We start from the raw sequence: 27,932 nt of genomic DNA on the forward strand, positions 1-27,932 counted from the left end.
AAAGTTGTCTTGGGGTAAGGAAGAACAGGAGACCCTTCTGCTCAACAAAGCAGAAGTTATCCCCCTTCGTATGAAAGAGAGAGCTAAATCCCTAAACCTGGGGCAAGAGAGAAACTAAATCTTGAGGTGCCTGGCAGTAGGTCTGATGCAAAGACTCATGGATGCTCTCACTGCAGCAGTGGAAGGACTGCTACAGCAGAGCAGTAAATGTAAGCAGCGTTCCAGGTGATGACAACAACGACTTCTGCGCTAAGCAGAACATTTTGTTTATTTCTTTGTCATATGTAAATGTCACCAAATGACAACACCAAAACAACACCCCCTCCATTACAGCTGAAAAATCAACCTGAGCTTGAATGACTTGCCAGTCCTGTTCCTGTTGTCACCATCCCTTTTGCAAGGCTGCTTAAATGCAAAAAGAATAAAGGGGAAGACCAAGTGCTGCTGCTCCATTTCTGCACATCTGACATATCCTATGAAAGATGAACTGAGGATGGAGCTGGGGGGAGAAAAAAAGCCCACAAATCCCCTGTGTGTGAACTACTGCCAGACAGGCAGGTTTTCAAACCAGCAGCAACCCCCTGCAAGGTCCCAGGGGAGACATCACAGCAGAGGCTGAAGCAGATCAAACAATTCACCACATCAGTGCAGATGCACGACACCTACCCAGATTGGGGGCACTTGCAGTCCTCTTGTTGTTCTTGATCTTGAAAAAGCCTCGGCCGAAGGAGGACCTGGCCTTGCGGGTACCAAAACTGTCCTCGTCGGCCGTGCCACCGTGAGAGGGAGACTTGGGGGGCAGGGTTGCAAAACTGTGACCTTCCACAGGAGGTTTAACCTGCTTAAAATTAGGGAAATGAAGATTTAATGTAAGGGAATTGCAAAAGGCCTTTTGAGAGGGACAGTGCAGAAGACCTGGGAAGTCCCTCTGAGGTGTCACTATGAGGAAAAAATGTAAAACCCCCAAAGAAAAACATAAACAAGATCTTCATTTGAGTATGTTGTCCTGGTTTCAGCTGGGATAGGGCTCATTTTTCCCTAGTAGCTGTGTTTTGGACTGAGGATGAGAACAGTGTTGGTAACACGAGGATGTTTTGGTTGTTGCTGGGCAGGGGTTACCCTGGGCCAAGGGATTTTCAGTTTTCCAGGCTCTGCCAGTGAGGAAGTGCACAAGAAGCTGTGAGGGAGCATGGCCAAAGGGATATCCATGGCCAAGCTGACCCAAGGGACATTCCATGCCATGGAATAGCATGCCCAGTCTATAAACTGGGGGAGTTACTTGGATGGGAAGCCCATCACAACTCAGGAGATGAACAACAGCATTGTGCATCATTTCTCTTTTTTGGGGTTTCTCTCTCTCTTTCTCTCTATTACTGTTATTATTATACTATTTTACTTTGTTTCAATTATTATTATTATCTCAACCCATGAATTTTCCTTTTTTAACCATGACACATGTTCAGGGCCCAGGACTACTATCACTACCTGCTAAGAGTAACCTGTCTTCTTTGGGGTGTTCCTCACTTTCTGCAAGGTTGGCTCAAAGGTATGGAAAAGGTAAAAACACAGTCCTGGAAGGCTTTGAACTTTTCCAGCTCTCCAGGATTTCTGTCTCCCTCACTGGGAGCTGCAGGGGCAGTGGGAGGCAGAGAGGCAAGACCCCCGTGGTGTATCAGTTCTCTGCCAAGTGTCAGAGCTCTTCCTATCACTGCTCTGCAATTGCTCAGTTAATGGATGAATTGATGATGTCTCCTGCCAAAATTGAGAGGAAATGATGTATCAAGCATGGAGAATAAATGCCAGGAGAGATAGTAGACACCACAGGCAACCAATTTAGAGCAGTAGTTTAGCTTTGCTGGCTGTTTCAGTTGCTTTAAAAAGAAAAAAAGGAAGAAAATGCAGTCACAATCCAAATACAATCCTTTGGCTTTTGCTGAATCAATGCAGCATTCACCCCACAAGTGCTATCTGAGGTCTGTCATCTCTGCCCGGGTCTGTGGCCGTAAGGGGTAACTGTTCTGCAATGATAACCTTTGCAGAAACACAGTTTCCTACTCAGGGAAACAACTGGGAAATCCAAAGGGTTTTAAAGATACACTAATCAAAGGTAATTACAGAGTCAGTAAAATACTTAATGGTTAGCTTTGCTAATTATCCAGTGGTGGAGTATGTGGGGGAAACATTAGCTTGGAGGGCAACCTTAAGCTCAAGCAGACTGGAAGATAATCCATGTGTGAGGAGACAAGTGTGAGACATCAAGCACTGACACTGAGGTGATGATGACACCCAGCAGAGACTCCACACTATCCTATCTGCAGGATATTCCCCCTCTGGAATTGTGTGTGGCCATTTCACACCACGGAGCCTTTCAGCACCCACTCACTGCCCCTGTTCCTGCACGTACAGACACACACTCGTTACCTCTGCTGGCTTCTGGGCAGGCTCTCTGTCCTGTTTGGAAAAGATTAAAACAGACATTTAGAAAGCCATGGTTTACAGCCAGCATTCAATTCATTTTGAGGTAAATTGTGAACTGAAATACCCTTCCCTGCACGCTTTTTCCCCCCAAAGGAATCTCTTCAGAGCTGTATTTCACACAGATTAATCCTTGCTTCCTTTGAGGTCAGTGAGCTGACATGGGGGCTGCTTTGGTTTGCTTTGTGAAGGATTAGCTGTGCACATCATTAGGGACATGCAGAATTTAAGGCTGAGAGGACCCAAAGCAGGAATCAGGGTAGAAACATCCCCAGCCTCAACTCCTTGGCTGTCCAAGCAAAGAACCAAAAAAACCTCCAGCCCATAAACTCCAGCTCTCATCATAAAATCCTGGTTCCATTTTCAGTCCTGCCAACACCCCTCCCGTGCTGTCAGACACAGGAGGTGTCAGGGAATTCAGGATCTCCTCCAGCAGTTCAGGCTGTCACCAAAGAGCACACAAATCACCCTGATTCCATGGCATTGCTGGAGGTTTGCTGCTTTTGGTCCCTTCCAGAGAAAGCTAAACTGAAGCCATCACCAGACACACACTGGCTCAGTATTTTTGCTCCTGACACCTAAGACATACAGTCAGCCCAGACTGGATTTTATAATGCATCATTGGCGTGGCCTTCCCCAATTATTCAAGTAGGAAGGGGCAGTGGGATTTATTCTCTTCTGGGAGATGTCACACGAATGTGACCACTGCTAACACAGGGGGAGCCCTGCTCTGGCTCAGCATTTCCCAGAAGGTGGCAACAGAGCATCCACCCACGGGGTCACTGCCACAACAGAGGTGTCACTCCTATTCCCACGGGGATGGGATGAAGGAGGCGGCCAAACCTACCACTTCAGATGGCTCTTTCCTCAAACTGCTCAGGCTGCTGGACTTCTGCAGCGAGGAGGTTCTGGGACAACAAATAAAACCAGAGCTAAGGTATTGAAATTAAATTTGCTAAGACACAGCCAACTCCCAGGAACCAGCTCCAAAGAAAGCACTCTAATACATGCTGAGATCACTAAAACCAATGACTGCCTTGAAATAAGACAATCAGTGCAGTAACCAGAGCCCACAGAATTTAATTACACCATCATCACTGCTGCAGATGCTGCAGTGACACGATGCCCACCTTTGGATTTTGCTGGCTTCTTATTTAACATCATATTTTCAGAAGAACAAGCAGAACTTACACAGGCAGAGGAATTGATACAAACAAAAGCTACAAAACCCACTATTTTTAGCAACTGGCTTTTGACTAATTTAATCCCTAGAGAAGCCAAGTATGAGTGTTTTAGTATTTTAACTTCGATTCTGTTTTCCATTTCAGAGCAGATATCCCACAATTTCTGGTGGGATTTACAGTCTAGAATGCTCAAGTGTGGTTGAAAAGAAAGTTACCAATGAAGTTTTTCTCATAACCACATATAAATTCAGAGTAACAGTGAATTTTATAAAGTTACCTATATTTCTACCAACAGAGCAGAACTGGGCTTTTATTTTCTCATTCTAGTCCACTCATCACCTTTCCCCCACTATCAAAAGAAAAAAGCAAATCGTGTGTGCGTACTGTGGAAAACTACAAATTTCAGAGTATACTGACAGTCTACCACTGATGAAACAGAAAGTAACTGTGCACAGATAAATAACTGGAAAATAATGGCCATGAAAGTAGAAACCTGCCATCACTAAATCCCCCCTTTTTGCTGGAATTAGCTGATATGTTTGCATGGGTGTTTAAAATATGGGGGGGTGTTGGGGTTTTCAATTGACAATCATATATAAATATATGTCTCCTAAACAGTTCTGATGATGGTACTCACACTGGACTATCACACAGATGAGTTTCTGGGGAGGAACCTGCTGATCTTCCTTCACTGTAAAAACAAAGAGAAGACACAGAAAAAGTGAGGCATTTGGGGATTCCATCCAAATGTTTTGCTGGACAGAAATCCCATCAGCTCAGACTGCTTTTATTGTGCTTTCACTTCAGCTCTTATGCTACTAACACAGGGCAAATATCCCCCTCTGGGGTGGCAAGTCTTGTGAAAGATAAAGGACAAAGGTGAGTTCAAGATGAAGATGAGCTGCACGAGGCCCAGCAGAAACCAAGCCAAGCTGGTCTGCTGGCCAGGATGCTTTCCTTGACTGGAACTGGAAAAATCCCACATCAACTCAGGCTTGCACTGATTTTTCACACCAAGACTGCTGATTGTTTTAGTCAGTAAGATTTTCCTGCCTCTGTTCTCAGTATTTGATACTCCCTTAGATAAAAGCCAGGGATTTGGAGCCAGTAGAAAACACAAGCACAGCCTTTGTTTAGGTGTGAGTCTGGGGTGCTTTTCCATCTCCTCCCAGGGCAAGGAGGGTGAAGGATTAGAAATGCTGGTGGGAGCTGAAGGCCACTCCTTGCTTACAGAGGATTTAATCACTGCACTTCATGAACATTAGCTTAGTTAGCTACAGCTCCTCAGATGAATGCCAGCCTCGTTTAACTGACTTAATTACTTGACAATTCAGTCCCAGACAGATTATTAACCTCATTAAACGTCCCAGAACACTGAATTTACAATTGAAAAATGCATGGAAACCATAATAATACCTCATTTCACTGGCAGCATCTGGCCTAGGCTGGGTTTTCACTCTCTCTGCAGCAACTTCTGAGCTCTTGGATGTTGACGAAAAAGAAGGGATTGAAATCTGTAAAATACTGGTGTGGATCTGTAAGGAGTTCTGAAAAGGATGAAGAATATGTGTTACACTCTTCTGAGCTGAAATGAAGCAGTTATATATGAAAAAAAGAGTCACACATAAACTGTGAAAAGGAGGGTCTGAAACAAGGTTTCAAAAGGGGTTTTTTCTATTGTAATACAGTGATTTACTATTTGAAAGATGGCATTGAAGATAAAACATGAATCATTGCACAGATAAGCAAGAGCACAGACAGAAATCTCCCAAGTCTCCCAAGGCTGCCTCCTCACTCTGTCTCTACCACAGACACCATGAAGAGTAGTTCACTTTTCAGGTTTACACTTGTCCTCAGCCACTCAGAGAATACCAAAAAACTGCTAAACATTCAATTTAATTTCATTTTTTTCATAGTGTATTCAAGTAAGTCAAGTCCCTGCTCTGACTCAGATTTCTAAGAGAAGAGATCTATAGTTTTATTACTGATTGTAAAAATCAGAGATTGGGCCACAACACACTTACCATTTAACTGAATGGATGCAATAATGTAAAGAATATGGCAGGATATATTAAATAAGTCCTGCTTGTTTACTTCAAGTTCCTGCCACATTAAATATAGCCATGTCTGACACGAAAACTAATTTCTGTGTGCTTGATAGGAAAAGTAGTTTAGACCCGTTCTCGTGGCAAAAATTAATTTAATTCAAACTCTTCAGAAGCTTTCACAAGAAAACTACATTCTCCAAAAGGATATGAGACATTACTACAAACTGTGCAACCCAGAAAAAAAGTCTTTTCAGAAACCTGAGTTTTGGCATCTGCGATATTGAAACCAGCACAAACAAAGTTTCCAAGGACCAAGGGCATTAAATGAGGAAGGAATAAGGATACCTCTTCATGAATATTCACATTAAACTCATCATGGATTGGAGATGCTGTCACTGGGGTTGGGGATGGGCTTTTCTCTGGGTCAGTCAGGCTTGGTGTGTCCAATAAAACCGTGGAAACAGACGCTGAATTCAAGTCTTCACCGTCACTCTCCTTGCCTGAAGGGAGAGAATGTGGAGGTTTGCTAGCTTTATTTCTGGATACATGATGATCCCTGTGCCCGTGCAAGGTGCAGTCATTTATGGGTCAAAACAAACACCAACAGCAAAAACCCCAGCAAATGCCCTCAGGGAGTTTACTGGGATTGCTTTCAACCAGCTGAATAAACTGGAGTAGTTATTTCCTGCCCATGTTCTGGAATTTCATACCAAATGCTTCTTTTCCCTTATTCACCTGGAAAAGACCAGGAGGTCAAGTCTGCCTGAAATTTAAGCTGTCTCTGTGGTATCTTTGAGTTACCCACAGGAAAAATGCAGCCCACTGCTCAGAGGTCTATCAGCAGCCTTTAAGTGCCTACATTGTGCCTGCAGCCTGCCACAAACTGAGTGTTTGTGTCCTTCAGTTCATGCTGAGGCATCCTCTGCTCCCAGTATTGCTCCTGAACTGCCCTGGTGCTGCCAAAAGCCTTGGACTGGTTGTTAAAGACAACCAAGGCTTCCAACAAAGTGAGCAGGAATCTCACACTCGTTGCCAAAGACCTGAAGCAAACACAAGCCAAAGTTTGTTCACAGCCAAAACCTCTCTTGCCCAGTTTTCACTGCCAGGAACATCTGTCCACGCTCCGTGCAGTGACCCCAAAACACAGTTCCCAGAGACTCAAAAGTCTGTTCTAACACCCTCCTGTGTTTGAAGGGGTGAAAAAGCAGTTCAGAAACTGCTACCCCTCCAACACTCAGCCCCACAAAAATATGTATTTTGCTTCCTCACTCCTCAGGTGTTGACAATCCTCATTCTTTGAAAGAATCCCTGGGGGCTCTGTGTCCATCTCCCAGGAAGGTCACCCACCTCCAACACCTGCACAGCCAACAAAAGCCACAAGCCCATGTCTGTCCTAAACAAGCTCAGGCAAACTCAAACCTTTGACCAGCTCAACATTTATCACCTCAGGGGATCAGAAGCTGGATCTGGAAACCTCCACCAGTCTTGGAACACATGGAAAGGACCACGTTAGGGTTTAGATTACAGGTACCAGTTCAGTCTCCCAGCTAAGCTCCCTACCACAATGCACCTGGAGTTTAAATGAGGGCAAAGTTTAATTTTTTTTTTTGGTTGTACAATACCTTTTTTCCCTTGAGCCAGAATCACCATGTCTTGAACTTTCTTGTACCTGTTCAGAGATTGCCGGAGCTCTTCGATCTTCCGATCCTAAAACAGAGGCAGGTTGTGACTGTGCCTCTTCCCCCAGAAATACAAATAACTACATTCTGCAGTTTAACTGGTTGTGAGACTGGAAGAAGTGGGAAGTGTGGATGGGACAGGACTCAGAATGCTGGGAGGTTTTGAAATATCATCTGATTATTGCCCCGGCCTTGAAAGCGGATTCCAGCTCCCTTGTCAAGTCAAAGGTAGAGTACAATAAATTGGCCCTGTACAAAGGATTTAGGGCTTTGGTGATCAAAAGAGAACATCCTACAAAATGCACATGCATATGAAAGCACAAAACCATCCATTAAAACAACTCCTACTTCACAGAGAGCCCTTTTGGGAACACAGACTGCCATAGGGTACTTTTATGGAGCTCTTTACATTTTCAGAACACGGTGTAAATTGTAGTCACACTGAATTCAGTGACACAACAGTAAAAGGACTCTGTAAGGACCCTCTGTACATGCACAGAGCTCAGAAATGCTCAGTTACAGCCCCTTAAAGGCACTGCTGTGCTTCTGACTACAAAAAATCACCAGTTCTTAGAAGCTTGGTTTTTAATTGAATTGTGAAAGGCTCAAACACGAAGATTTTCTTAGAGATTTAAATCAGTCTGAGGAATGATTGCTGAAAAAAGAATGACTTTGCTACCTTCTCTTCATTTGCTGCCATTAGAGATTCTACTGCCTTCTTCATTTTCTGTACCTCTATATCTAAAAACACAACACAGTTCTCCAAGTCAGTTTAAACAAGACACTTGTTTAAATAAATAAAATGCAATGAAAAAAGAAAAACAAACAAAATAAAAACCTGGAAGCAATTCAGTAATATTTGAAAGTAAACTTATAAATTAACAGACAAAACATAAGCCATTTAAATTCTGGGTTAGGTGGAAATACATGGAAGAAATCCCTTTTCTTCAAAACCTCTGACAGTTTTATCAAGGCAATTATTAAATTCAGGAACTTAAGAGAATGGAAAATTCAAGAGTAAAACTACTGCTTGACTTTTCACCATCTCCATCTTTCAAACAGCCAAATAAGTACAAAGCAAAAAGTTCAAAATAAGAAATACTCCATTTGGAGTGCAATAAAATGCATCCTCATTACAGCAGTCAACAAACACCCCAAATGGCATCTCAAAAACCCCCTATCCAAAGCAATGGGATTAATGGATATGATGAAGGAAGCATTGGGCAGTGATGTTTAATTACAGCCTTAATTCAGTGTGGATGTAGAAATTAGGACAGCACAATGGAATGAAACAAGTATTTGCTGTGAGGAGCAGTCATGCTGGAGTAAATATATATTCACACTTGGACCAGGTCCTTAATACAGACAACAGCACTTCATCTATAATCCTTATTTAGCAAGAAGTACAAATACATGGAAATATGTATGTTCTGGAGGTGTTTTGAACTAGAAATCCAAAGAGAATAGGAACAATCTCCCTTTTCTCCTAAAAATCCACCTTGTGTAAATGAAGTGAGCTTTAAATTTTGACAGGCAAACTTCCTGCCAAACTTCTCCACAGGTAAGAAAGCCCTTTACATTGTTCTAACTCCCCAAAAATTCTTGGAAAGCAAAACAGAGCAGGAAGAACATTTTCCTCCTTAATGCCATGCAAGAAGAAAACAAGCTGCCTGGCTGGCTTTCCGGATTAAAGACATTTAGAAACTAAACCAGTAACTGAGCCACTTCCAGTGATTTTTCCCTCAGTTCTGCTGGCTGAAAATCTGGTTTTCTGGATTGCAGCTGCATTTCACTGGGAGGCAACTGCTTTGTGGGTCTTGTTGAGACCAAATCTTTCTTTGCCCATCAGCTTTTCTTAGAAAATTTTGGGGTTTCATGTGATATCTCCACCCTTATTCTCCAGTGTTACCGTAACTAAGGGTTATAGATGATGCAACCTGACCACGTTTGTTAAAGCAGTTTTGCAAACACATGCAGGGAGCTATTCTGGAAAGCACTTCTGGAATGCAAATGCTGGGGGAAAGACACCAGAAACCTTACTTTTGTCTTTGAGCTTCTTTTTACAATTTTCATCTGTGCAGGAAAACCCATTGATTTGAAATTAGCACGAAGGTTATGACATTAAATAACTTTTGAGAGAACGCTGATAATAAAAAGAGACAACTATTCCTCACTTCACTCAGCTAATGAGGCAGATAATCTGGGCTTCTTAATGTTGATCCAAGGCAGAAGAAAACGTTTCATCATAGCCAAAGATCTTCTGCTGAGCTGTACTGAAAACTAAACTAAAGCTGAGGACCTGAGGGTAATGGGAGTTCAAGCAGCTCCCCAGGAAAAAAGAGCCCTATATAAGTAGTCATGAATGCAACAAAATCAGACCTTGTTCACATTTAAATGTCCTTAAATGTGGTCACTTGTAGTGATTTTAGCCAGTGGTTTTGAAAACAGATCATTTTATTAAATAAAATGTGACAATCTACACGCAGCCTTTTCCTCCTCAGGTCAGGGGGGAGACTAATCTGTCGTGGCTTTGTTTTTCCAAAAAACACACTTTGAAAGCATGACCTTAAAATCAGCAGTAACTACCAGTGAAATGCATTCAGAATTTAAACTGCAGCAGGCCAAGAAAGTCTGTGGAAAATTCTTGTGAGGCTTTAACAAAAAATAAATTTTAGTTTTCAATAACATAAATCCTGAATCTAAGCTTAAATAAACACTAACTTAGTTTTTTCTTTACAAGCAAATAAAATAATTACCTGGCAAGGAAAACGTGTGTGCTAATTCAAGCCTAACTAAGATTTGGACTTGACCAGTGCACAAATCTAGAATCAATCCTCAGTTTCACCTGCTTACGGGTAGGTCCACATCATACTTTGGTCTGCAGTTTGGCTATTCCATAGATAATAAAAAATAGCACAAAGCCCACAGATACTCAGGCAGAAAAATGTCCTTTTCGGGGAACTTGCTGAAATTCTTTTAAGTGTCTCTTGGCCAATACAAACTGCATCTTTTTAGGCCTCCAACAAGCCACATAAAGATCTAGCTAGGGACAGATATCCTGGCCTGTTCAAATGTGATCAAGAACTTGCTTTGACAGTAATTCCAGCAGCTGCATCATCAACACCCACTAAATAAATATCTTACGAGAGGTAAACACAAAGCTTGTGAAAATTGAGGCTTTTATCTCCTGTACAAGCATTCCTGGAGACACGAGCTCAGATGAGGTGACTGAGCAGGACATGGTGACAGAGCCTCCTTTTCTCTTACCTCTGTCCAGGATTTCAATCCCTTCTCCTTTGAGCTTGCAAACCAATTTCTCGTGCAACCTTTTTACCTCGGCTTCCTTCTGCTCCAGTTTGTCTTTCAGAGCTGAGAGCTCATCCTGTAACAGAGACAGAGTCCCTCAGGGACACACAGCTCAGATGTTCCCAAAATTTCCTCCTAGGGAGCACACTGGGCAGATCCTCAGCCTGTGGAAATGACCCAGGGACCCCCCTGGCATTTACACCCACCAAACTGACCCTGAACATCACAACAGACCTCTGGGGGCAAAACCAGTGGTCTGGAATTGTCAGACTCATTGTAAAGAGATTTTACGTCTAAATTTAAAGGAGAAATAGTGAAGATTTGAAAAAAAAAGGAGTTTGCTTATTTATTTTATTTCTTTAACCTTGCACAGACAGAAAAAGTGCAGGTGATGAGGGCAAAGGCTAAAACCTGCAGAGATTTAGTTTGGTATTTTTATAGGGCATTTTGCATGTTCAAAGCCAAACAACCAGGCTGAGGACAGTTTCAGAAATAACCACTGCTTCTATGGAAGAAAAATCAACCACAACACCAGCAAGCACATGGACACACACACTGGAAAGCAGTTCAGACACAAATGTGGTACCTCTGCCACAGTCTGGGTTTGCTGATCAAGCACTAGGGAAGGAAGCTCGGAGCTGAGACTCTTGGGAACGAGACAGATGGTGTTTGGGGGAGTTGGGGTGTATTAGAAAAATGCTGTCAAATTTTAACTTAGATCCAACCATCTGCACTAGCAAGTGAACTGGCACAGCCCCATGCATTTAACTTTTTAAAAGTTGAGTCGAATCCTACCCAGTTTAGTAACATGTTTTCTGTGATGTCCGAGGATATCTTGTGCAACAGCGTCATCAAGACAGGGCCCTCAGTGCAAATGTACCCAACACTGAAAATTTAATTTGTTCAGCTTGTAAACAAAACAAAACAAGGCAAGACTCAGCATTTTGGCATTAACAGCTTGTTAAATGACGTTTTAAATCCTTAAAGGAATAAACCAAACTACAAAATGCCATGGTTTAGGTATTTTCCTGAGCTAACCCTCAAAAGATCTGTTGCAAATATGAAGTGATGTCTGCAACCCAGACTATGGAATTTCCTGAAACTGGTTCATGTTTGCTCTAAAGCATCATAAAAAAGAAAAAAACCCAAACAAACCCAACCCACAGATCAATTAATTAAGATCAATCTTAAAATTGCCAAGAAATCAAAGCTTCTTCCCCAACAGCGGTTGGGCAATAAATACAGTTCTCCAGTGCTCAGCAGGGCACTGATCCTGGTGGGATTTCTGCCAGTGTAGGATCCATGCTCCTCCAAATTAAGACCAGCTCTTGGTCACTTGAGAAGCTGCTGTTATACCCACAGGCAGCCAGAGCTGCACGTGGCTGTCAGTGTGTGCTTCTTCCCCCGAAATTAGAAACACGATATGCAAATTTACATGTGGGAGAGGGGAGGCAGGGGGGGAGTATGAGAGAATCACTATTTTCCAGCTAGTTTTCATGAATAAATTTTCTATAAAAGGGTGATGCAAAGTTCTGCTTGAATAATGGATGTGAAAGCAACACACGAGGCAACCTTCCCTCGGAAGGGGAATGATTTTAACCCGAGTCTAATTCCATTATGTGTCACCTTATGCAAAGGTGACACCACTAAAATCCTCTCCCATGCCAAATGAAAGCTGTTTACAAGGCACATCTACATCAGGAGCTCTGTAAAACGAGGCAGGGCACACTGCATACCACCACACAGCACTGAATGAAGAACAGAGCGTGACAGCACGATGAGAGACTGGCAAAAGGGGGGGACATGAAGGATTCAAAACAGGCCCAGTGTCCCCCAGAAACTACCCCACCTTTAGCATCTGGCTTTTTTGCTCCATCCGCTGCTTTTCATACTGCATCTGCCCCACTTTGATTTTCATACTAGAAAGTTTGGCCATTAAAGACTGGTAACAGAGACAGAGGAGTGAGAGAAAACTGAAGGCAGAAAAGAGACAAGGCTAAATGGTAAAGAGAAGTTAGACACTCAGAGCAACAGGCTGCTAGAAATACTTAGGTGCATGTTTTCACACCAGAAGTGGCTTATTTTTAGCACATTGAGAAGAAAATAAATGCTAAATTTTGGTCCCAACTATTGCACACACTTTGTGTGCTGCAACTGGTGTTTCTTGACACACATGTGAAACAAGGCTCTAAACAGGTCATAAATTTACTAATACAGCAAGGTGAGTTATCCTTCATAAGAAAAACACTGCTCAGGCTGCAAACCACAGCATGACATTTGGAAATAGCCCCTGGTGCTAAGTGAGAACCATGAAACCCCAGGGCTTGAGAGGGCTCAGCATTTTGCAGGGTGCAGGCAGGGACTGGGGAAAAGAGAGTGAACTCCTAAAACCTGACTGAGAGCCATCTCTGCCCTTCCCCTCGGCCTCACTCACTTTGGTTGTTTTCAGTTTTTTCTCGTACTGGAGTCTTTCATTGTCCATCTCTCCCACTCTCAAGCGCAGTTCATTTATTTCCTGGATCAAATCCTGAGCGAAGGGAAAAAGAAGAGCAGAAACAATGAGAAAATTCAGTAAAAAGCCCCAGAACAACAGCTACCCATTGGTAGGGAAGCAGCAACAGTAAAAGCAGCAATAAAAGGCACCCTGTACACAAAATCACACCACCTAAGCCAAGCAACTCAGAGCTTCCCAGATAACCAGGGACTCTGTTTCTCGGCTTTCATTTCTGTTCCCAGGTCTGTCACCTTTGACACTCTGACAATTGATTTTGGGGGGGTTTCTCTCTCCTGTGGCATGACCCAATGTCACTGTGTGGCACTCACTGTTGAGTGAATTCCACCAGGATTCAAGAGTGTAGTAGGATCCTGGAGCAGAAGTGAAATTATTCTGATTAATCTCTTATGGACCTCCTGGGTAATCAGACCCTTTACCACTGGTAACTGGTGACCAAAAAACACCATACAGTTTCTCTCAAGTGTTAAACAGAAGTTCAAGACAAGTCCTAACAGAATGCTTTGCCACCAGAATATTTTCAATTACTCCCTTGCAAGTGCACCCCCAAAAAAATAAAAAAAACAATGATAACTTTGAGCTGTGATGAGTCAGAGGTTTTCCTTACTGGCTCTGGGAACACAAACTGCTCCTCTCAGAAACTCCTGTGCACAAGGGACACTGGTGGTGGTTAAGTTATGAAGATCTCCCCGTGACTGAGCCACTTTTACCCTCTGGCTGCTGCTTCAAAGGCTGGTTATGGACGCCTCCCTAAATAAACTCCCTTGTAAGGTATTTTCTTATATAAACTCAGTCCAACTCAGCCCACCCGTGTTCCTTAAGGAAAATAACGCTGGTGCCTGCTGAGAAAGTGGAAAGACTGGAATGATTGAAAGAACAGAACAATTACAAATCCCTATTAAGTATACAATTAGCTTGGGGAAAAGCTGTGTATTTGTGAACATCTAGACAGCAAATCCTAGAGCAGAAAGGCCCAGTGAAGCATCTGTTTAGAGAAAGGATGGAGAACATGAGTAACCAACCAAGCTGGAATGGGAAGTTGCATAAGAACATAAGGAACAACTGGATAATACAGGGATTTAATTTGAATGGTAATTCTGTAGGAGACAGTAGCTCCACAGGAGTTGTCAGATGTCAATGATGGGGTTTTTTTTTCTTTTCCATGAATAAAACCAGAAGCAATAGTCATAGCTTTTCTTCCCCAGCTTGGGTAAGAATCTATTTCCATTTTGAACTCTTCATGTAAATGCCACAATGTGTTTTGTGGTCAAATATTTTAAATATTCATTTAAATATTCAGCTCTGCTAAAATAGTTGATAATCTGCTACTTTAAACAGGAATATCATTAGATCAATAATGAATAAAATACTGTGTCATGCTGATTAAGCACTGCCTCCAAAATACCTCTTGGAGATTTCGTAAGGGCTGAGACCCTTACAACTAATCAGCCATTCATTTTTCCACTGAACCAAACGGAAATTAGGATATATTACCCCTTTCAGTGTTTAAGCCTAAGCCTTTTTACACCTATAAAGTGCTGAAGCAAAGAAGAAACAATGTAATAATTCCTATTACACTAAACTACATCGTTCTGGTTTTCAAAGGGAGGGAGGAACATTTCAGTAATAGTTCATTAGTTCTGGCAGAAACACCCAGGAAATAAATCTATATAGCCCCTAATTAAATAGAATTAAGTTATCTTATTTTTATCAAGGGCATTAAGTGTATTTCAAGGTATTTCAAAGAGAAAGGTCTTGATAGCCTTTTGCACAGAGCTTACAGAGCTGCAGTTCAGGGTGTGCTCCCCACACTGGAGCCACTTTTCTGGGAACCAGTAGCTCCAGGTCCACCTTCTTGGTATGTGAGTTGTGCTATTAAACCATGGAGAGACTGCAGTTCAGGGTGGAAACAAAGGAAGGGGGAGTGCAGGAGAGCTCTACAATCAACTAGATTTAATAAAAATAAGGATAGAAAGAGAGGAAGGAAATCAGACCTGTTACCGAACTAGAGCAAAAGGTGACAGGAGGCACATGGACCCATCCCACAGCTTTGGAAAATGTGCTGTCACAAAGCTGTCACCACCCACAGAATCACTTACTTTTAAATCTGAGGGTGTTTCAAGTCATTAGTTTTTAACCTGTGGGCTTCAGGTCCAAAGGAAGCAATTCAAAAGCAAGCCTAACTCTTTTCCTTCTGCTCGTAAAGCCAGGTGAGGAACGACGCTTCACTGGAAACTAAGGAGGTGGGAAACCACTGACTGAAGTGGAAATTTTTCTCTCCTGTGATTACAATATGGCTTTTTTCCTTCTAGAAATGAAGGACATCTGGAACATCCACAATACAAACACCTGACATTTCAGCTCGGTTACGAATCCAGAAGTGGAAACTTTGTTCTGCTTCGCAGGCAGACCCAAGGAACTTCTGATATGGGGCATGTCATCCTGGCAGCAAAACCTGGCCTGATACCTGGGGTTTCCTAGAAAAAAACTGGGTTTGCCCACCTGTTTTGAAGCTTTCTGGCTTCAAAAATGAACAAGGCTCAGCTGCACAGACCTGCAATGCAGAGGGTAAAGGCCTGAGGGGAGCACTGCCAGGGCTGGCAGCTCTGATGGCAGGAATCCCAAAGTGGCTCTGGGAACCTTCCTTTGTAAAACCAGAATTTAACAAAGGGGACACTTCTAATTTTAAGAGATATATTTTTTAACCTTAAAGATGAGTTCTCTTCTTGCCTGTTTCAGGTTCCTTTTAGGTAATGTCAAGACACACACAGCTTTCACAATTTATTCCGTCGGGTTTTACTCACCTCTGTGTCCCTGAATCTGTCCTCATAGTCCAATCTATCCTTCTCTACAGATGTAAGCTTTAATTTCAGAGTGGAAATCTCTGCCATAAGATCCAACTTCTGAGTTTCAAGGGTTGTTCTGCTTAAAAGCTCCTGATTCAAGATAAAGAGGAAGAGAACAGAATTATTCACCCAAGGGGAAAAAATCAGTGATTTATTCTGACAGCTAAAGCTCCCCTTCATGGGGAAAAGCATCACCCTCTTTCTTGCACTGTGTGAAGCCCTGGGACACAGCTATTATCCGTCTGACAGACTCCAGGCACCTAGGATGCATCTGGGATCACGGGGGCACTATCCTGGGCTGGCTGCCAGGCTGAGGAAAAAGCCTGTCTGTCATCACAGTGGCTGTGGGCAGCAAGGAGCTGTGAGGGGAATCCAGCCATCCTGCCACGGGGCTCTGATCTAAAGGCTCTTTGAAGTTCAGTGGGGAAGGACTCAAAGAAGAGCAAACTGGATTCCTACAGTGGGAAGCAGCACTGACATTACTAAGCACAAAGACTTGAAAGCAAATATGGTAGAAAATTACCCCTTAGCTAAGAGATATCAAGGGGTGCAACACCTTGGAGTGCCCTGCTCTCCCCACAGCACAGCGCAGGGTGTTTGGGACAGGCAGGGAGCTGTGAAATACCTGCTGCAGCATCTCCTCCGTGGCATTCAGCTTCTCCCTGTGCTCCTCCAGGCAGAACTCCAGATCCCGAATCTTCTCTCCCTGGGCCTCCACCTGGTCTGTGAGCACGCTCACCTGGAGAGCAGGGACAAAGGGCTGCACGTTCAGCACCTCGAGTCTGTGCCAGCTGAGGAACTGCATGTGAGTAACGGTGCTGGCTGGGCCAGGGGGGAAATGGGACCGTGCAGGGAGAGCAGCAGAGCTCTGCAGTGGACACAACACTTGGCAAAGGCAACAGGAGAGGAGGGAAAACTGCCCTCTCACGCCACGGTTTCAGCCAAAGTTCTGGTAGGGGCATTGCAGTTCTGCATCTCCCCTCCTGGCTTGTCCTGGAAGTTTCCATGGGGGGTGGCTGCTGCACTTTGCTACCAACAATTATGCCTTTGCTGTGACAATCCATTAACTAAACCCATTAGTTCCCATCTCAAGAACCAAATAGCCCAATCTCCCTGCTTACAATTTATTCTCCTTCCCCAGAGATCACACACTGTGTACCACAGCAACCAGTTCCTCCTCTTGAGAGAAAAAAAAAAAGCAAAGGAGGTTAAAACACACAGCCCAAGGCTGGGCAGGACCCAGACAACACCTTTGAGACACCTTTCCTAAGGACAGGACATCTGTCTCCTGAGGCAGCCAGCATGGGAACGGTCATGGAAAGCAGGGATCTTAAGGATTTACATGAACGTAGGTGGCTGCTCTGCAGACATGCTCAGCTAACAAGATTCACAGACAGATCGGATACACAGACAGAAAGGCCTTTGCATTCTTCCTGCAATCTAAATCCACACCCATCCTTAATCTGGGTTAACTGTCCAAGACATCACAACTTCAAATAAATTCTCAGAGGTTTCTATCACATGCTTTCAAAAAGTCTCATGAATGCAAGAGCAAAAGAAAATACTTGGGGTGACAACTCACTTGCAGAACAAGAGATTCCTTATCGTTTTCCAGACGAGCCAGCCTTTCCTGATAAACATCTCCATTCCCAGATATGTGTCCATTAGTCTGAAAAAGACAGCAAATATTGCACAGTCAGCAAGTGTAGCACAGTGCCATCCAATGCTATCAGCACACTTAGGGAGTATTTTTTAGTCTGCACAGTTTTGTAGTATCCTCCAGCCCCCCAAGGGTCACATATCAAATACATTGCCAACAAAGGACACACCATTCAGGAAAGAATTGTTCAAGGGCTCCAAGAAAGAACCTTCTGGTGACCCAGTTCTGCAAAAGTCACTTACTGTGCATTCAGCATTTTGCTAACAAAATTTGGACTCAACCATACACAAGGCTAAGCCAGACTTGCAAGGAGACAAATACCCTGAGACATTCAGTAAGTGAATAAATAAATAAATAAATAAATGTGCAATCTACAAGATGTGTGTTATGCTTCCTGCAAGTCGTACACACAGCAAGAGACATCTTTTTACATCAGGCACATCTTACTGGGTACGGGTGAACGTCTGCACTCTGAACACATCTCTTTGCAAAGCTGCCTGAGGCTAAAGAGAAACAAGAATACATGTTAATGCTATCAGAGAGTTCAGAGGAATCAGCAACTTTCTCCATAATGACTTCAATGCTCTTGAGCAGCGAGAAGGGCTTTATTCTATCCATATTCAAAGCTGTCTCAAAGCACTCTGTGATCCATGCCACGATCAGACCTCGGCTCAGAACAGAAATTCCTGTTACCATCGTTGCATAAATTGCTTAGAGGAGGCTGAGAAGCTGCTCTGAAATCCAGCAGAGACACCCCCCAACGTTGAGGGGCCTTCATTGCCTCCTGAATATGTGATGAGCCTTGCCAAAACACAGACTGAACTCCCTGCCTCCCAACCACCACATCAGCACCCGAACCGCTGACCCTCCTGACACCTCCAGTCAGCACAACCAGACAGGAATCAGCCGAAACCAAAGGCTGCGTGAGGAAAGCGTGGGGAGGGAGGTCCTGGTTTCACACCACGATGAAAATGTCTTTACAATGCTGTGAAAACCAACGAGGTGTTAAAGCAGAATGTTAGTCAGAGCTCAGCATCTTGCCAAGACACCTTTGTTGCTGAACTCCCTTCGCGTTTCTGACACGAAAATCCGCTTTGCTCAGCACGTCGCACTTGGCTTTAAAACAGGAGTGTTTGGAGAGGGACAGCTCAGGCCAGAGCTGTGCACTGACATCAGAAACAGGGAGGAGGGAACCCCAAACAGCACAGGAACAAAGGTTGTTCTCGCTCAAAGCCAAATAAAAGGGCTTAAAGAATCACAGACTTGTTAAGGCTGGAAAATATCTCCAAGACCATCAAGTCCAACCATCGACCCAGCACCACATTCACCACTAAACCATGTCCTCAAGAGCCATAGCCACATGTGTTTTACATCCCTCCAGGGATGCTGACTCCACCACCTCCCTCCAGTGCTTGATAACCCTTTCAGGCAAGAAAATTTTTCATAATATCTGACCTAAACCTCCCCTGGTGCAACGTGAGGCCATTTCCTCTCGTCCTGTCAAATGCTGAGGGCAGTTCATCTTTTCTCTAGGAGAAACCTTGCAGAGATGTCTCAGTTTTGCAAGTTGTGTGTACTGGGGGCAAAGATCTCTTTTGTGGCTACTGCCAGAAACATTTTCCAAAACCTCCATAAAAGCAGACCAAAACCAGAAAACCTCGAGTACAACCCAAGGGCAGTTGGCTTTTTGCCTGAGCTGTTTTAATTTCTGCAAGGCAGGACTGACTCTTCATTTTAGGCATAAAAAGTCAAGAAGGTCACTGACTTTGGTTTCAGTGGAGGAAAAGATGACACAGAAAGACCACGGCAGCTGCTTCCAAGAGCAGCAGCCCCAGCCCCTCCCAGGGTGGTGCAGAGACCAGGGACCTGCAGGTAATGGGCAGATGCCCTCCCAGATCTTTGCTCTGCACTGTCTGAGGTAAAAAGTTGATTCCTGACGTGATATCCTTCCCAGAGAGATGAGAAAGGAAGAGGGGAAATGAAACACATGAAAAGAAGAAGAGAGTAATAATGGCAGTGGGTGGAACTGAAGAGAAACAGAGAGGGAAGATGCCCAAACACTGAATATGGGAAAGAAGTGCATGAGGAGATGAGGTGGATGGAGCCTTAACAGCAAGAAAGTGGATACAGGAAAGTCTGAAAGATGCCAGGAAACCTGGTGTGTGCAAAACCTGGGAGAGCAACACTCAGTGTGTCCTTCAGGAGTGTCTCTCCACCTAGGAACCTGCATCCTCCCCCTGGGACTGAGCCTGGCAACCACTCACCCTGCAGAGCAATGGCTTTGCTTTGAGGGGAGAAAATAACAATAAGAGAAGCAAGAAAGAAAAGTAAATGTTTGATTCAACAGCATATTTGGGGCACTTGGTAGTTCTGGATCAAATTTGTATCATTTATGTCAATACAGGATTAACACAGTTTACGAGCTGTTCAAGGAAAGCTTTCCCTTTTCCAAAGAAGGCTCTTTTCATCAGCAACTTCAAATCTATCTTCAATTAAGCAGTTGGACTTTGCATGTGTTTTCAGTTTGGGGATTAACAGCAAAACACTGCACGGGAAGAGAACGCAGATTTACCAGTACAGATTCTAATCCTAAAAACAAAAGAACAGTTGTCAAAACGCCACTGAGGCTTCACAGAAGTTTGAGGTTAAGCATTTACTTAAAATGCCTCATAAGATCAGACCCAGTGCACTTAGAAACTCTCCAAGATCAATCCGTGGCTAATCTGTTAAACACGTGTGGAAGCTTTGTCTGTAATCATCTAAGTGTAAAAATCCACGCTGCTCTGGAGGGAATTATTCCTGAAGTAAGCAGATGCATCACCAAACTTTCACAGCTTGTCTGCCTTCATTCTCTAATCCCTTTTCCCTGGAAGTGAGTTAGCATTCCAAACCGCAGGGAAGTTTCTAATAGCTGCTGGTTTAAACCTCCTAATAAAAAAAATAAATAAATTATTTTAAAAAATAAATAAATCCATTTCCTCTCAGTTGCTGAATTCTCCTTTCAAAGATAACTCATTTTTTAGCCTACCACAGCTGATACCCTCATTTCCCTTCATTTTCTCTCCTGCTTTCGGAGGAGGGAAATAAGCAGCACAAATCACACTGCTCTTGCTGTATGTGCAGTTTGATTTGTATAGAAGGAGCTGCCACTCCACAGCATCATCTCCTTGTGCAGCAGATTGCACTGACTGCTTGGACCACCACAGGCAAGTCAACAGTTGGGCAAGTGAGCTGTCCCTGACACCTCTTCCCTGACCATCTGGAGTTAAATTAGAGCTCATCAACATGCTTACACTGTTCACATCATTAGAATACACATTACCTATGCTTAGTTAAACAAAGCTGCTGCTGTTCTGCTTGTTCCCTCAGCCTTAGAGAGTCCTTTGCAAGGGGGTTCCTCCAGCCCCAGCCACCTCAACATCACTCTGTGTGCCACGGAAAGAGCCTCCAGGTTTTCCAAGCAAAGTATTTGGATACAGAGCCATGACAGCTTTACTCTCTGTAAGCATTGATTCTGTCCCAAATTTATACAGGTCTGAGCACAATTCATATGGTGTTCAACCAGTCTGTGTGGGACCCCACCATGCCCTCCCAAACCGGCATCTCCCACATTTCACACTTCCCAGTTTATCCCTCTGAGTATTTGCACGTGCTCTGGAAGCAGACAGGCAGACCTGCTGCTGAGCTTTTCCTAAAGTTTACACCTTAGTTCCCCCTTACAGAATGAGAAGGGGGGGAAAAAAAACCCCACACAAACCCTCTCAACCCCCCCACCCCCACGTTACATTTTAAAGGCTTCCCTGCAATAAAAGCGAATTCTGAAAGAAAACCAGCTTGAGACAGCCCTTCACTCTGAGACCTTTACCTGAAACATTTTGTAAATACCAATATTGAACAGGGAAGATGCACTCGTGTCACAGTGTTCCCCTTCCTCAACAGCAGCACAGCTGGTGCTTGATCCAAGAGGAGGACGAAATTCCCATCCCCAGCGTCGCCCAGCTATGGTTTGTCAGCGGGAGAAGCGCAGGAGGCAGAGCAAACACGGAGCTCCTTACCTTATTTAGCCACACGCAGTGGCCGTGAATGTCCCAGCTGTACTCCATGCTGGTCATGGCTATTTCCAGGCAGCCGAGGGGCTGTGCGGATAACCAGGCTGGGAGCCGCAGCCCCGGCGCCGTCAGGGCTGTGCCGAGCCCAGGGGAGGTGAACGGTCCAGGCTCCCCCGCCGGAGCCGGGATGGAGCGGGAGATGCGGGAAGCGCAGCCCGGGAAGCAGCAGCGCTCGTCGGGCGGAGCGAGCAGCTCTGGGGAGTTAACACATCAAAGCCCGGCGGGGAACTCTCCCAACCCGCATCACCCCGGCGCAGCAGGCGGGGAGGTGGCAGAGCAGCGAAACCCCGACCTGCGAGCGAGGACAGCCCCGCGCACCTCCACCCTCGCTCCCTGTCAGCATCACCCCCTGCTCTGCTCCTCCCGGCCCCGCGGAAACACCCGAGCACGAGGAGCAATTCCCACCCCTCCAGCCGACTGCGGAGTCAAGAGGAGGGAGCTTGCTTTGCCCGGATGGGCTATGACTTGGAAAAAGCTGGAAGGACACGTGTAATTAATTCACTTGTAGACGCCAAGAAAGAAATGGAAGGAAAAGGTTGACTCAGCCGTCCCAGGTCTCACGAGTGGCTTGGTCTCAAGTTTATGTCATGCTTAAGGATGAGGTAAAATGCAACAATAACAACCAACCTCTGTCCTCAGGTTCAAGTTTCAACTGACCCAGTAACAGCAGCAGCATAAAAAAATCCTTAATGTATTTTACCACAGAGCCCAACTCGGGGAGTCCTGTGGATTACCTCAAAAAAACACAGCTTTCATAGTGGAAAGAAATATTTAAAACTACCACTGAGAGATAAAAATCTCACAAGCATGAATACTGGGTAACCCAGAGCAACTCAGCAGAGCAGAAGAGGAGCAGGAGCTGTACTTTTGAAACCACACCGATGCATTTTGGATTGGGAATGGTGATTTTTGACCGCTCTGCCATCAGGGCTGCATGGGTTGTTCTTACTGTTGATGAACTCACGAAGATGCCACGCCAAGATGTGCTATAAATGAGCCTGCAGTACCTTCCAGGGTTAAAAGACACACCAGTCTGGATGAAGAACAAGAAGCAGGGTCCTGCATTTCAAGAACTTTGGGAGGCAGATCTCTCCCAGACATGAAGTATTGCTGGCAGGGAATTTACCACGACAGGCTGAGACAGTATCACAAGACTCCTTTGATTCTGCAAACTTGAGGAGGGATCTCAGGTATTTGGTGGTAAACACCCATGTGCCACACATTACCATAGGAGCTTTTGACAGCTAAACCCAGCAGCAGCAGCAGCAGCAGCTGAACCATATGACTGCACTGTACGCCCACACCAGGACAATCAAACAACAAACTTCGGTTTGAAGGCGAGATTTTTCCATGAACAAGAAATATGAGGTGATTTCTGGCTAACCAAACCACTTCCTCCACCGGGGAACCACCCTGCTGCCCAAACAGGTCAACAGATCTCGGTAAGATTACAAGCCATGTTTATCCAGCAGGGAAGGTTTCTCTCTAAAAGCTCACATTCCCTCATGTGAACTCTCACTACTCCACAGTCAGTCTGGAAGGACCAATTTGTTGAAAAATTGTCCAAATCTGAAGCTGGGCTGTGAGACAGCAGCAACACTCTGGATTGCACAAGCAAGCCACTCTGTGCAATACAAAATACAGATCAATCTTCTGATGAGCTGAACATGTTCTGTGGTTGGACTTGGTGATCATCTTAGAGGTCTTTTCCAACCTTAATGATTCCATGATTCTATGTAATTCAATAAACCTTTGGAGGCCAGAAAGTTTGTTTTGCTTGACAGTCAACTTCAGAAATTCGCTTCTGGAGTGAAAATAATTAATAAAACAGGTATTTTATATATACATATATACACATAAATTCAGAAAGTCACTCCAAAGCTAAAACCACAGTTGCACTTGCCGTGGGTTTTAAAGAAGTGTTATCCTGGCTGGTTCATTCCAGGGGCACACCCTTTAAAGAGGGCAAGGCACTCAACAGGACCCATATACACAAGTTCAGATCAGGAGCTTGGGGAAAACGGCTCTGAGACGTGGGAAGAGAATGTCCACCCACTCCCTCCCTTCACTCTTCTTTTTAACAAGACACAGTTGGTTTCTTCTTTCTGGGAAGGTTGTTGCGTAAGATGTATTTTTTAAAAAAAATTAAAACAAAAAACCCAAAACACTTTCAAGAAAAGTAGTAACCAGCAAGAAAACTGTCTCTTCTTTCAACTGAAGCAAGAACTGGAGCAACATTCATGACTGGGAGCAAGATTTCCGAGAATTACCTCCAAGAGACAGATCTATCAACTTCCAGCCAGACACAAGGGGGCTGCAAAAATGTGGAGTTTCATTTAGAATGGTCTTGCTGGTGGTGATGATGTCGCAGACCCTGCTGTCTGTGTTCAAGCCAGAAGGTCCATTTGCCAGAGCACAGCACACACTTTACTAAAGCACAGGCTGGAACCCCCTCAACATTTCTGCTGAAGAAGAGAATTCTGAGAAATCTCCAGAACTCCAGTCACGGCCTGGCTATGGATGACAGGTCTGCTCCCCAGGGAAAGCACAGAGTGTCTGAGCTCAGAAAAACCTTTGAACAAATGGCCTTGTTTGTCATTTTATCCCTGACACTCCCCTGCCCCCCATGAGCACAGGGAGACGTGAGCAGGGTTTCAGCAGCACAGGGGTCAGTCTGAGCTGTACCCACAGGCTGTGGTTGAACTGCCTCACCTGAGCAGCACAGAGCTGCATGCACAACTTCCCCGAGTTCCCCGTGGGCACCAGCCCGTGGATTCTCTTGGAAGAGCTCTGCCAGATGCCCAGGCACTGTCTGTGTGCTCTGGTGTCACGTGGCCACCTGGCACCCACCAGCTGAAGGAAAATAAATCAGCATGAGGCATTTTAACTCGTTGGCCCCCTTTGAAGGGGCACAGACTTCCCTGACACACCAAGAGGAGCACAAATGAAGTGGTTCAGGGACGCAGGGCAGCCCATCCTGGCATGGCAGAACTGAGTGCTCTGCCCCATCCTACAGAAGCAACTTTGGGAGACTGCTGTCATCCCCTTTTCCCAATTCAGGCACCAGCAGTTTCCCTGCAGGGCCAGGAGAGGATTTTTCTCTTGTGACACAGTGTTTGGCAGCAGCAAACACTATTTGTGTTTTCCCCTGAGACACAAGAGGCTCGCTAACAGCTTGGGATGGGATGTCACGCACCAGTTCCAGCAGCCTGGAACAGCCCAGTGGATGCGGCTTCGTGCATGGAGGATTAAACCAGAGACAAACAAAGGAAATGTCTTCCCTTCCTCGGTAAGGATGGGCATGGCTGCAAAAAACCTTCCTGCAAATCATTCATAGAATATGCTGAGTTGGAAGGGACCCACAAGGATCATCGAGTCCAACTCCCGGTCCTGCACAGGACCATCCCAAGAGTCACACCATCTGTCTGAGGGCATTGCCCAAATGCTCCTTGAGCTCTGTCAGCCTTGGGGCTGTGCCCACTGCCCTGGGGAACCTGTTCAGTGCCAACCACCCTCTGGGGAAAGAACATTTTCCCAATATCCAACCTAAACACCTTCCTGCTCAGAAAGGGCCTGGCAACACTGGTGACACCTGCAAATCCTGTGGTTGTAGCAAAGTGTAAGTGCAACGTTCAGTCTTTCCTCCCAGGGGCTTCAAGGATGCCAGAGAATACAGGGGAATGGTCTGAGGCAGATTAAGGAATAACTGAGGCATTGATGGAAGAGCTATTTTCTGCAGTCTCTGGTGCTCACAACCCCTGCACACCCTCCCCAGTGGTTTGGAGGCACTAAACTGAATGGCATAACAGAGCCCTTCCCCTCCCACTCAGCCCTTGGATGCAACAAAAGATCCGTCACTGTCTCATTGCCACGTGGTGATTCCACATCACGGGGTCTGAAGGACCTCATCCCAGATCCCAACAGCCAGGCATCCCTAACTCACACATTTGCCATCACCAGAGGTCACAGCTCATTAATCTCAGCAGGCACTGCAGCCCTCCAGCCACGCTGCTGGGCCCCATTTACTCCACAGTGGATCAGCATCACCGAGCGGACTACTCTGAGCACCACGGGAAAGAGTTCACCCTCTAAGACTGTTTATCTGGCATTTTTCTTGATTTACAAAGGCCATGGTTGCATCAACCTGTTATGCCCCTCAGCTCCTGCTCCACACAGCCTGGTTACAGCGATGTGCACTGCTGTACGTTAGGCAGGAAGGAAATGCTGATGTTGGCAGGAACTCCGTGTGTGTTAAAGATCTGACTCGAGTGTCACTCCCGTCTCTTCCTCCTGATCCCAGCGTTGGCTGCCACACTTTGACAGTGGGGGCAAGGTCCAAATCCCACTGGAGGCAGTGGGAAAGCTCCCACGTGCTTCATTAAGTTTCAGGCATTTTCAAAGGAGTGGTTCAAAGCAAAGGGGGAAAAAAACCCAGAAAATGAAGGCTCTCCCCTCAAACCTTCCTGCAAGAAGCGAGTCCCCACATTGCTGTGCTCAGCCCCCATGACAGCAGATGGCACGAAGGGTCACCCAGCACCAGCCACAGCACACTCACCTTTTGGTAAGTACATGATTTTATTTCCCAGGGTAGTCTTCAGGTAACCTACATCTGAATAATCTTTGATTTTTTGGGGAAAACCAAGTTGTGGGGAAAGAACTGCCTTGTCAGTTATATTTCTGTGTATTTTTAAAGTAAGGTGACAAAAACTGGCTGATTCAGAAACACAGAAAATATAAATATGGTTTGGTATCCAGACGAAAGGGATGCTGAGCTTCTGTTACAAATCAGGTAAGGAAGCTCAATAATAACACCAGTTGCTGCAGAAAACACATCGCCAAAAATGCTTTTCAGTGAAAAGTATTCACAGAAGATGCTGAGTTGGAAGGGACCACAGGGATCCTTGAATACAACTCCTGGCCCTGCACAGGACCATCCCCAAGAGTCACACCATGTGCCTGAGGGGATCATCCAAACCCTCCTGGAGCTCTGGCAGCCTTGGGGCTGTGCCCACTGCCCTGGGGAGCCTGTTCAGTGCCAACCACCCTCTGGGGGAAGAACCTTTCCCTGAGATCCACCCTGAGCCTGCCCTGACACAGCTCCAGCCATTCCCTGGGGGCTGTCCCTGCTCCCCCCAGAGCAGAGCTCAGTCCTGCCCCTCCTCTGCCCTCACAAGGAAGTTGGAACTGCAGGGAGGTCTCCCCTCAGCTGAACACACCAAGTGCCCTCACACGGCTTCAAATCAAGGCAAGGTGAGAGTGTACCATTTGGCTCTGGAGCCACTCGATCAGCGCCTCCGCCGTGGAGTCCGGGATCTGGCAGCGCAGCCCTTCTCGCTCCTCCGCTTCCATCATCTCCAGCAAGCCCCGCAAATCCTCCACCAGGTGCAGCGCCCGCAGGCCCCCCATGAAGGGCGAGGTGGGGGACTGGCAGTCGAAGATGCCGTTGGAATATTCCAGCGCCTTGGAGCCTGGAGGGAGCGAAACCACACGGGAAGGGGTCAACGCCAGGAGAGCGGGAAGGAGCTGGGAAATGGCGGTGGGTGTTCCTGGTAGTTTGTCCCAGCCAAACGGGATGGGCGTGGGATTCTGCCCACACGTTTGGGAAAGCTCCTGCAGGAAGGAGCTGGGCTGACCCCCAGGGGGTGGGAATGCCACAACCCTGCCCGTGGGTTCAGGGCTCCCCGGGATGGATCAGAAACAAAAGGTACTTCGGGGAGAAGGCGCTCCCCGAGCCATCCCACAGGGACTGAACCATCCCAGCCAGGCAGTGCTGGTGTCCAGAGGTGTCCAGACCAAACCATGCCCCGCAGTTTTTCCCGTTAGGAATACGTTATGCTGCTCTAAGGAATTTCAGATTTCTTAAAAGAATAAAGGAAAATACGAAGAGAAATAAAAAAAGACCAAATCACTCCTCCATGGCAATAGATTTTAAACCCAGCAATTTGACACGGTAGCACTGACATTTGCATGTTAATAAAGAGAAAAATCTCATTTGCATAAACCCACAGTATGTATATTTGACCTACATTAGAAGTTGCTACATATTAAGTAAGCAGGGAAAGTATGAATTCAGGAATTAAGGTTGATTTAAGTCAACCTAGCTAATTCCAACT

The 27,932-nt window shown here is 45.3% G+C and overlaps 1 protein-coding gene across 16 annotated transcripts in view; it reads right to left on the reverse strand.

Annotated features, from left to right (window-relative positions):
• The window catches only part of PPFIBP1 (PPFIA binding protein 1), an 87,487-nt gene that overhangs the window by 11,227 nt on the left and 48,328 nt on the right, over positions 1–27,932 (reverse strand). For 6 of the 16 annotated variants that reach the window (XM_050324540.1, XM_050324538.1, XM_050324544.1 and 3 more), the window contains 16 exons: positions 27,082–27,287; positions 17,633–17,719; positions 16,676–16,789; positions 16,009–16,140; positions 13,127–13,219; positions 12,542–12,634; positions 10,654–10,768; positions 9,427–9,459; positions 8,066–8,127; positions 7,330–7,414; positions 6,053–6,207; positions 5,076–5,206; positions 4,297–4,350; positions 3,323–3,383; positions 2,422–2,451; positions 667–841 (listed from right to left, as the gene is read on the reverse strand). In XM_050324540.1, coding sequence (XP_050180497.1) covers positions 667–841; positions 2,422–2,451; positions 3,323–3,383; positions 4,297–4,350; positions 5,076–5,206; positions 6,053–6,207; positions 7,330–7,414; positions 8,066–8,127; positions 9,427–9,459; positions 10,654–10,768; positions 12,542–12,634; positions 13,127–13,219; positions 16,009–16,140; positions 16,676–16,789; positions 17,633–17,719; positions 27,082–27,287 — 1,626 coding nt within the window. Of the gene's footprint in view, positions 1–666; positions 842–2,421; positions 2,452–3,322; positions 3,384–4,296; positions 4,351–5,075; positions 5,207–6,052; positions 6,208–7,329; positions 7,415–8,065; positions 8,128–9,426; positions 9,460–10,653; positions 10,769–12,541; positions 12,635–13,126; positions 13,220–16,008; positions 16,141–16,675; positions 16,790–17,632; positions 17,720–21,765; positions 22,022–27,081; positions 27,288–27,932 lie in introns of those variants that run through there. The other 10 variants (XM_050324543.1, XM_050324546.1, XM_050324550.1 and 7 more) reach the window with 9 other exon arrangements.

Source organism: Myiozetetes cayanensis, unplaced genomic scaffold (assembly GCF_022539395.1).
Source record: "Myiozetetes cayanensis isolate MyiCay16 unplaced genomic scaffold, myiCay2020 scf3, whole genome shotgun sequence".
Lineage (NCBI taxonomy): Eukaryota > Metazoa > Chordata > Aves > Passeriformes > Tyrannidae > Myiozetetes > Myiozetetes cayanensis.